The following is a 9,478-nucleotide window of genomic DNA, read 5'->3' on the forward strand; positions in this document are numbered from 1 at the left end:
AGAAGATTAAATAATACCTTATTTATTTAAGAGAAACAGTAGTTACTGACTTATTCATAGGATGAGTTGCTGGGTTAGGTGTCTTTATTTAGGAAACTGTTGTTACATTTGTACCAAATGAGGTACAATTTCAGAAATCACAGATCTCAGCTTGGATCTGCAAGTCTGTCTACCGTCATTGATTGTGCTAAGATCTCCCTCAACTCTCCAGTGGGAGAACTAATATCCACATTCTTAACAGGTTTATATAAAGTCTTTATGGGTTGTATTTGAGATAGGTTTTATGCTGTTAGTTCAGTTTGATTGACAGTTTGTATTTTCATATTGAATGTTTACCACTGCAGCAAAGATTTCACAAAATACTGAACTACAGACCAATCTTACAAGCTTACAGCTTTAAACAAAGCCAATATGTCTTATGGAATACTTAATGTATTTTGTCTTAGGGTACTTCAATACAGTGAAATAATGCTCTGACCTACTTTTCCAATGCTATTTCAACCTAGAGATTATAACACATCATTGAGAGTTAAAAATAATAATGATAATAATAATTTTCAAATCATTCTGTGTTCTACATTCAGGAAGTCAACGTCTTGGCACACAGCACTCCGTTTAAGGAAGAAATCTGAGAAAAAAGATAAAGACGGCAAAAGGGAAGGCAAGCTAGAAAATGGTTACCGCAAATCCCGAGAAGGACTTGCCAACAAGGTTTCTGTAAAGGTAAACGTTTATAAAGATGTAGTCATTTTCAAAAGGAGTTCTGTTAGAATTGCTTTCAGACTTGCTTTTAATTCTAGCTTCTGTTAGAACTTCATGTGAAGTTAGAAACAACAGTGGTTTTAATGGATGGTGTTTATCAATAATACAAAAAGATTATAAGGTATCTGAACGTACAGGCGCAATACTGCATATGGATACTGAAGAAAAAGTAGAGTGGTACAGGGACTCTGGCATTCTTCTCTTTATTGGACATTTGTGGGTACAGATAACTTCTGCCCGCCATTGTGCTTTATTTTCTACAATTCTTTCATAACACATTTGCAAGGACATTAATTGTTTAATTTCTCCTTTCCAGCTTCTCAACCCCAATTACATTTATGATGGTAAGTTGTTTTAATCTTTAAAAATCACAGCAAACGTAATGGGATTGAAACATTATTGTTTAAATGTACTTAACATGAATTACATCAGAAACTGAGTATTTTAGTGAATATATAAGCAAACTCATTTTAGAGGTGGTTAATGAAATATGTCATATCTTATTATTTTAAGATGAAAGGAAGGCATTTTTGTTTACATATCCAAAACAACATAAAATACAAGAATCACATGACATTGTTCAGAAAGATTTACACTCTCTACTGCATCTGCACTGAGGCTGTAAGGAAGTTGAGCATTGAAGCTGAATTTGCAAAATAAGGAGGTCAGGAGTTGGAGACCTGTCACTTCGTTTTGCGCTTTGTTCCCTAGCAAACACTCAGAGTCTCTCCAGGGCAGAGGCTGATCAGGAGAAATACAGTGACACTGGGACAAGAGTCAGCTTCTCGAGTTTCACCTGTGAGCAAAAAGGGACAACTCTATAGTACCTCAGTAAATGAGATGTTTTGTCTTCCCTTCTGCAAACACAGCTGGCTATACAGATTGCCTAGCCGAGCACATCCTTAAATACTTTTCACTGCTGCCTTTGCTTAGCTTACTTGGCCCAGAGTGTTTGGGTCACCACTGTAGACTTCAGGGTTACCTGGCATTGTGATAGCATTGTGTTTAAGTTTAATTAAGCTAATTCATGAAGAGGAAAAGTTATTAATTCTACAGAGCCACAGCAAGTGAAGTAGCCGTAGACATCATCAAAGGGTAGAAGAATAGATAAACTCTGGAAATTTTAAGTGCTATGTTGGATTGTCTGATAGAAAAGAGAAGATGAAAGGGAGTAGAAATGCAAATTCTACTGATGAATTTCAGTTGACCTAATGCTCTCAATATTCTTTTTTTTTCCAGTTCCCCCAGAGTTTATAATACCATTGAGTGAGGTAACATGTGAGACAGGAGAGACCATCGTGCTTAGGTGTAAAGTCTGTGGTCGTCCCAAGGCTTCAGTTACTTGGAAAGGTCCTGATCATAACACACTGAGCAATGACGGTCATCACAGCATTTCGTACAGGTACAGTAATTATTATGTCGTACATTTCTTTGTCATAAAAGGCAAAATCATTGTAAGTGATCTCAGTGGATTATTTGTTTTGATAGGTTTGGGGTGTCGCTCTTAATTATATCCTCCTCTTTTTCCTCTCAACACTGAGCATCTCAAAAGTAAAAGAGTGACATTCCAATGCTGTGACATGCCACACTCCCAGTCCTTTATTTCTATTAGTAGCGTGCTGATGACTGCTTTCAGAATGATCACACAATAGTATTTTGCAAAGGAAAACTTCTGTTTCCTATTAAAATGACAGTGCTACCATCTTCATAATTGAAGCACGGAAACAAATGTTTTTGTCTGTTTTTAGCTTTGATGTAATAGAACCGAACATACTAACAGATAATGCAAACAAATGTATAATAGCAGATATTGCTATAATTTGGAATCCTAAATTGCCTGTTAAAGAAGGATTTTTTTTTTTTTCTGATAAAGCATTCGTTTATTAACAGAAAATGTTCTTTACTGAGTGCCTTCAGTGTGAAGAAATGTTTTGCCTATGTACTTGCTATAGGGAGACAAGGGCATTGTGATAGCTGTACTACTGCATCCACAACCATTATGAGATGAGTAGAGCTAAATTCACTAGGATTAACATATTGTGATCTATTTAGGGTGGTGAGGCACTGGCACAGTTACCCCCAGGAGCTGTGGATGGCCCATCCCTGGAGGCTTTTGAGGCCAGGTTGAATGGGACCCTGGGCAACCTGGTCTATTGGTTGGCAGCTCCGCCTGTGGCAGGGGGGCTGGAATTGGATGGGCTATAAGGTCCCTTCCAGTCCAAACCATTTCATGATTCTATGATCACTTTTACAGAATTATAACCAGTAAATCATTTTGGTTATGGCTGACAGATTTTTAGTATAAAATAATTAAACATCCTTTGAGCTGTGGAGGAGGGTCATTTTCCCATGTTGCTAAAATTCATGTTCATATTTCCCCAGAAATGTGGCAAGATAAAGACCGTGGCAAACGGTTTTTGTGCTAGCACTCAAATAACTCAGAGTAACTGAGATTCAAAGGCAAATAATAAGAACAATGGAAAATCTTGAAAATACGCTGTACTGTGAATGCATAACACAGTGTTAGGGCTGTTTTGAGTCTAGAGTTGTAAAGCCCAGGGAAGACCTGCCAAAGTGTTTGCATTGCTGTTCATGGCTCCACTGAGAGTTGAATGCTCTGGAAGTAGCAACATTAGAATCATAGAATGGCTTGGGTTGAAGGGGACCCCAAGGATCATCAAGCTCCAACCCCCTCTGACACAGCAGTGCCACCAACCTCCCCATCCAACCTGGCCTGGAACACCTCCAGGGACGGCACATCCACAGCTTCTCTGGGCAGCCTATTCCAGCACCTCACCGCTCACGTAGTGAAGAACTTCCCCAACATCCAACCTAAATCTTCCCTCCTTCGACTTAAATCATTCCCCCTTGTCCTATCACTGTCTACCGTTGTAAAAAGTTGATTCCTCTCCTGTTTATAATCCCCCTTTAAATGCTGGTAAGGATGAAATGAGGTCTCCTTGCAGCCTTCTCTTCTTCAGGCTGAACAAGCCCAGCTCCCTCAACGTGTCTTCATAGAGGAGGTGCTCCAGCCCTCTGATCATCTTAGTGGCCCTCCTCTGGATCCTCTCCAACAGCTTCATATCTTTACCATGCTGGGGACCCCAGACTTGGATGCAGTACTCCAGATGGGGCCACACAAGAGCAGGATAGAGAGGGACAATCACCTCCCTGTCCCTGAGGCCACCCCTCTTCTGATGGAGCCCAGGGTACTGTTGGCCTTCCGAGCTGCAGGAGTACACTGATGGCTCATGTTCAGTTTTTCATCCAATAGGATTCCCAGGTCCTTCTCTGCAGGGCTGCTCTCAAGGAGTTCTCCCAGTCTGTATACATATCTGGGATTACTCCAACCCAAGTGCAAAACCTTGCCTTTTGCAATGTTGAGCCTTATTAGGTTCATGTGGGCCCACCTTTTGAGTTTGTTAAGGTCTCTCTGGATGCATCCCTTCCTTCTAACACGTCAACCGTGTCACTCAGCTTGGTGTCATCAGCAAACTTGCTGAGGGTGCTCTTAAGCCTGTCATTGATGATACTGAAGAGCATCAGTCCCAAGACAGACCCCTTGGTCAGACCCCTAGGCCAGCTTCTATATGCTACAAGTCAGAGGTGGAAACATAGAGTAACGATGCATTGTTGCCTCAGTATGACTTCTAATAATTTGCAAGAAATGGAGGGAGCAGGGAGAAACAGAAAGATTTTTATTTTTCAAACAAAGGAGCCTGGGACACCCTGAGACAGAGGTGGTGAGGATATTCTTTAAGGGCTTTTAGGACATTCCAGTATGTTTCCTACACACAAAATATTCAGATTCTGGTAGACACTTCTGAAATAGCAGTGACAGATTTAACGTTTGTGAAGAGAAAGCTTAGGGCCTGTATAGTAAGAAGTATTAATGTGATCACTCTTGTCTTCGTCTGATATCCATAGTTCAAGGTCTGTAAATTGAATATAAAGTTTATGGATGCCATTGTATTTCCCAGTGACTTAGGAGAGGCTTCACTGAAAATCATTGGCGTCACTGCAGAAGACGATGGTATCTATACATGTATAGCTGCAAACGATATGGGTTCGGTTTCATCTTCCGCCAGTCTACGAGTTTTAGGTAGGCTCATCTCTGCTTTCTTTTCAAATCTGATTGTATTCAAACACCTGTTGCTCAATTCAGTAACAACAAAAACTTTAGTTCTGAGGAAAATCTGACTGTAGCAAATGTCTGTATTACCCTTTCTCTCTTCATATTCTCTGTAGGTCCTGGAAGTGATGGAATCATGGTAATCTGGAAAGACAACTTTGATTCCCTTTACAGTGAAGTGGCTGAGCTTGGCAGGTGTGTTCTGTATGCTGATGTTCAAAGATGTCAAGATATTGACTTCATTTAAAAAATGGGATTTTCTTTGTAAAATACCTACCATTCGAGCCTAAAAGTCAAGAATTAAGTTTTTATATAGAAATGGGGAGGTCGAAATATTACTAGCACTAGATGGCACTGCATAAACAGAATATACTTAAGCAGATGAGGTATAATAGATTGAAAGGATGAGTGTTCTTCAGGTGTTTGGAAGGCTACAGAGTCCTCTACAGTGAAGTACTCAAAAACTTTTTTAGTTGGAGAATGAAATTTAAAGCCAGATAAGGTCTGAACACAAGCAAAATATGAAGCAGCTCATGAAGAATATATATTCTTCTGCCTTAATGGACAAACCTTTGTAAGTTTGATACCACTCTGGTTTGAGTTCTCAGCAAGTGCAATAAAACAGGTCTGAATCTAGAGCTAATTATTTGTACAGACACATTTTGTAGAAGATGCATGCATTTTAGACTCTTTATTTATAGCCAGAAACTATACTACAGGGATATCTGACTAGATGCTAAGCTGTTATTTCAGAATCTCTCTCAAGATATAAGTACATTTTTCCTTTAGGCAACTTTTGGTTAATTCTTTCTTTTCAACATTGTATTCCAGGGGCAGATTTTCTGTCGTTAAGAAATGTGACCAGAAGGGAACCAAGCGAGCAGTAGCCACTAAGTTTGTGAATAAGAAGTTGATGAAGCGAGACCAGGTTACCCATGAACTTGGAGTCATGCAGAATCTCCAGCATCCCCAGCTCATTGGCCTTATTGATACCTTTGAGACCGCCACCAACTACATACTAGTATTAGAAATGTGTGTAAAATGAAATCTATGCACCTGACTTTCCAGGGCATTTCCTGTGCCCTTATGAATAAGAAACTTGAAGATTTCTGGGATGTTTGATGACATCTAAGCAAAATAATCTAATTCTCAAATGCTTCTAGTAAAACATCAAGTTATTATTAAACTTGGAAGGAAATAGTTGTTCTATTAAACTGATATGTAGGTGACTATCTTAGTCTGGAGTTTCAGGCATGATTTTATAGAGCTTTCAACACTGATTGTATGGTGGGGGTTTTTCAATTCTTGTATTCAGTATTAAAATGTAACCCTTGTAATTCTAATAGGGCTGACCAGGGTCGCCTTCTAGACTACGTTGTTCGATGGGGAAACCTCACTGAAGGGAAGATCAGACTCTACCTGGGAGAGATTCTGGAAGCTGTGCAGTATCTTCACAACTGCAGAATAGCACATTTGGACCTAAAGGTGAGGAGTCAGTGGAATTCCCAACAGTGTGTGCCATTCCACGCATGAAAATCTCCCTCTAGAAAACTGGCAGCAGAGAGCACAGAATTGTGAATCCCTTTGAGACTGTATGAAGGGGTATGTGGTGGAAGATCCATCCCTTCAGTTCACATCAAAACAGAAGGTTTGAATTCCTTCTCCATTCCCCTTGAAACTTGCTGGTCATATGTGGTCCTTTGTGCTGGAAATAATTGCTGCCAGTGTTCGGGTTTGGGGTGGTAGTTTTTGTTTTTTTTTTTCCCTAGAAACTTGCAGCAGAATTGCAAATCCAAGGCCTTTAGTTTTCTCTGTCATAAAGCAGATAGAGTAGTTGCTTTATTCACTCTCTGTCTATAATTGCTTTTCTTTAAGATTAAGTTCCCAAACACAGATTTCTGTGAAATCTTGCAGAGCTGTTATTGTGAGCATATGCAGTCTTATCTGTCAGAGCTATACTTCCTGCAAAAACTATACTTCCGGCAGTTAAAACACATTAATTGCACGCTGTGACTGGCACAGAAGTATCTGCCGGTTGGACTACCCAGGAACTTTGTAGAGCTGCCCTTCAGCAGCAGTCATCACCCATAACTGTTTATGCCGTTCCTGAGCAGGCAGCACAGGTTGGGAAACAGTCATTTAGGGAGCACTAAATGTGTGCTAGAACATCTTGAAAAAATACATTTTTTTCTGTTGCTTTTATGTTTTCTAGCCTGAAAATATTTTGGTGGACCAGAGTTCCTCTAAGCCAACAATAAAACTGGCTGACTTTGGAGATGCAGTCCAGCTCAATACCACATACTATATCCACCAGTTACTTGGAAACCCAGAGTTTGCAGCTCCTGAAATTATTCTTGGAAATCCTGTTTCCCTCACTTCAGATGTTTGGAGCATTGGAGTGCTCACATATGTCCTTCTTAGTGGCGTCTCTCCTTTCCTGGATGAAAGCGTAGAGGAAACTTGCCTGAATATTTGCCGCTTAGACTTTAGTTTCCCAGATGACTACTTCAAAGGAGTTAGCCAGAAGGCCAAAGATTTTGTATGTGTCCTGCTTCAGGATGACCCAGCTAAGCGTCCCTCGGCTGCACTGACCCTCCAGGAGCAATGGCTGCAGCTGGGGAATAGCAAAGGCACTGACAGCATAGACATATCCAGACTGACTTCGTTCATTGAGCGGCGAAAACACCAGAATGATGTTCGACCTATCCGTAGCATTAAAAACTTCTTACAGAGCAGGCTCTTGCCAAGAGTTTGATCTTGCCTGAAGTTCTCTCTCATTCTCTTTCACCTGCCAATCAGACTGGAGACAGACTCCTCCTGCCGATCAATCAGACTGGAGATAAGACTCCTCCTGCCGATCAGCTGTTGACTTGAATTTTGAGGAAAGCAAACCCCGAGCCAACCAGCTGCTAGCGAATGTTCGTGTGCAAGTGCATTCCATGGGGACCATGCGAGGTCACGCGTGGGCCCGGCAATGCAGACTTCACTGGGGTGGAGGATGACAGCACTGTACTCTGCAAAAAGCAGTCGCGAGCGATACAGTAACAGTATTTTATTCAGGTTTCTGCAAAAAAAAAAAATAAATAAATAAAATAAAATAAAATAGTTTTTTTAATAAACAAGAGTTGAATTTTGCAAGTGAACTTAACTACCGTTTTCAAGATTTATTCAAGGAAGAAATGCCTATGTTCAAAGCACTGGTGTTAAAACAAAAATGAAATCATGCCTGGAGAAGACTCGCCAAAATGGCTGCCCGATGATAAGGCTTCCATTTCTGACATCTGGTTTTCACTTGGTCATAGAGCTTTCCAGTTGCCTCGCCTGTATGTATCTCACGTAGCAGTGCACTGAGATCAGACTCTGCTTTTAAGTGCATCCAACCTCAAAGTTTTTGCATACAAATAGAATGAATCGTTTTGCTCTGATAAAATGTAGGCCTTACTTGTATATAGACTGTTACCTGCCTTCGGTCTGTAATTTTTCCCCCTCCTTATCCTTTTTCCCCTCCCTCGTCAATGGTGGTATACCACTGTGCGGGTCTTCAGTTTGGGTCGGTACACGCTGGCCCGTTAGAAACGGACGTCCGGTTGGCACCCAGCTTGCTGACCCGATTGTCAAGCAGTATACAGCAGGACGAAATACTGTAAATGCACTCATTTGGGATTTTGTTTTATTTCATATCATGTGCAATGTTGTGGCTTTAACATTTTATGCAACTATTTATGAGGACCTCTGTTGTAACTGTAATAAATATATAGAAAAAGCACATACTCAGTACGGCGAGCTTTATGGTTTTGTTGGTGTGTCCTGGGGGTTCCGGGTGGGCAGGGGAAGGTGTGTTGTACCACACCATCTGTATTAGTTGAAGCTGAGGATTAGCATAGAATGTAGTCAAAGCTAGTCAGTTTTAGGGGTTGTTTCAAAGAGAGGGGGAGAGAGATTCGTATCCCAAGTCTCAAACCAGTTGAAAAATAAGGTGATGCTTTGTAAACTGCATTATGATATTCGAAATGCCAAAGTACGACTTTCCCTAAATCAGTCTCAATGCTTACTACTTTTTAGAATTTTCAGAACTGTGCTCACTTCTTTCTGTGAAATGAACAAATGAATCTTGTGCTCTTTGGTGAAGAAGACATGCAAAAAAGCAGCGGCCAGATGATGAGAATCTGGCACGTAATGTAATTGTCTTATTAGCTGTTTTTATGGTTGAAGTAATATTGACGTGAACTATTTGAAAAGGCAGAGGTGGTTTTCTGTGCATCACTGAGTTCATATGGGTGTGTTGTCATCTATGTATGTGTGAGATGCCACGCTTAAAGAAACCAAGCCGACAGACACCCCACCATAGTTAGATGTATGGGTCTTAAGCCATAACCTAGCTTGGCTTAGTTGTGAGCTTTGCGGCTTCCACTGTATACTATTTATTCCCTTTGTGTTTTTTGTAAAGTTGTACAGAAACTTTTTAAAAGAACCCAACTGACTTCAAAACTGGATGTGTATTCGTACCAACTTCATATCATAATGTTTGTGTGTTATTTTCCTGTGTTGTTTCAGTTACATTTTTGCTTTATTTTGCATGTATAT

General features: G+C 40.4%; 1 protein-coding gene across 2 annotated transcripts in view; it reads left to right on the forward strand.

The window, feature by feature from the left end:
* The window catches only part of TRIO (trio Rho guanine nucleotide exchange factor), a 224,951-nt gene extending 216,291 nt beyond the window's left edge, over window positions 1-8,660 (forward strand). Inside the window, exons 50-57 of one of the 2 annotated variants that reach the window (XR_011902859.1) lie at window positions 585-723; window positions 1,079-1,106; window positions 2,002-2,164; window positions 4,743-4,864; window positions 5,011-5,089; window positions 5,726-5,822; window positions 6,241-6,379; window positions 7,107-8,660. Coding sequence is in view for 1 of the 2 variants with exons in the window: in XM_072329481.1 (XP_072185582.1) it covers window positions 585-723; window positions 1,079-1,106; window positions 2,002-2,164; window positions 4,743-4,864; window positions 5,011-5,089; window positions 5,726-5,926; window positions 6,241-6,379; window positions 7,107-7,649 (1,414 nt within the window). In the remaining variant the exon portion in view is untranslated. Of the gene's footprint in view, window positions 1-584; window positions 724-1,078; window positions 1,107-2,001; window positions 2,165-4,742; window positions 4,865-5,010; window positions 5,090-5,725; window positions 5,927-6,240; window positions 6,380-7,106 lie in introns of both variants that reach the window. The other variant, XM_072329481.1, reaches the window with a different exon arrangement.
* Window positions 8,661-9,478: the final 818 nt, after the last annotated feature.

This window comes from Excalfactoria chinensis, chromosome 2 (genome assembly GCF_039878825.1).
Source record: "Excalfactoria chinensis isolate bCotChi1 chromosome 2, bCotChi1.hap2, whole genome shotgun sequence".
Classification (NCBI taxonomy): Eukaryota; Metazoa; Chordata; class Aves; order Galliformes; family Phasianidae; genus Excalfactoria; species Excalfactoria chinensis.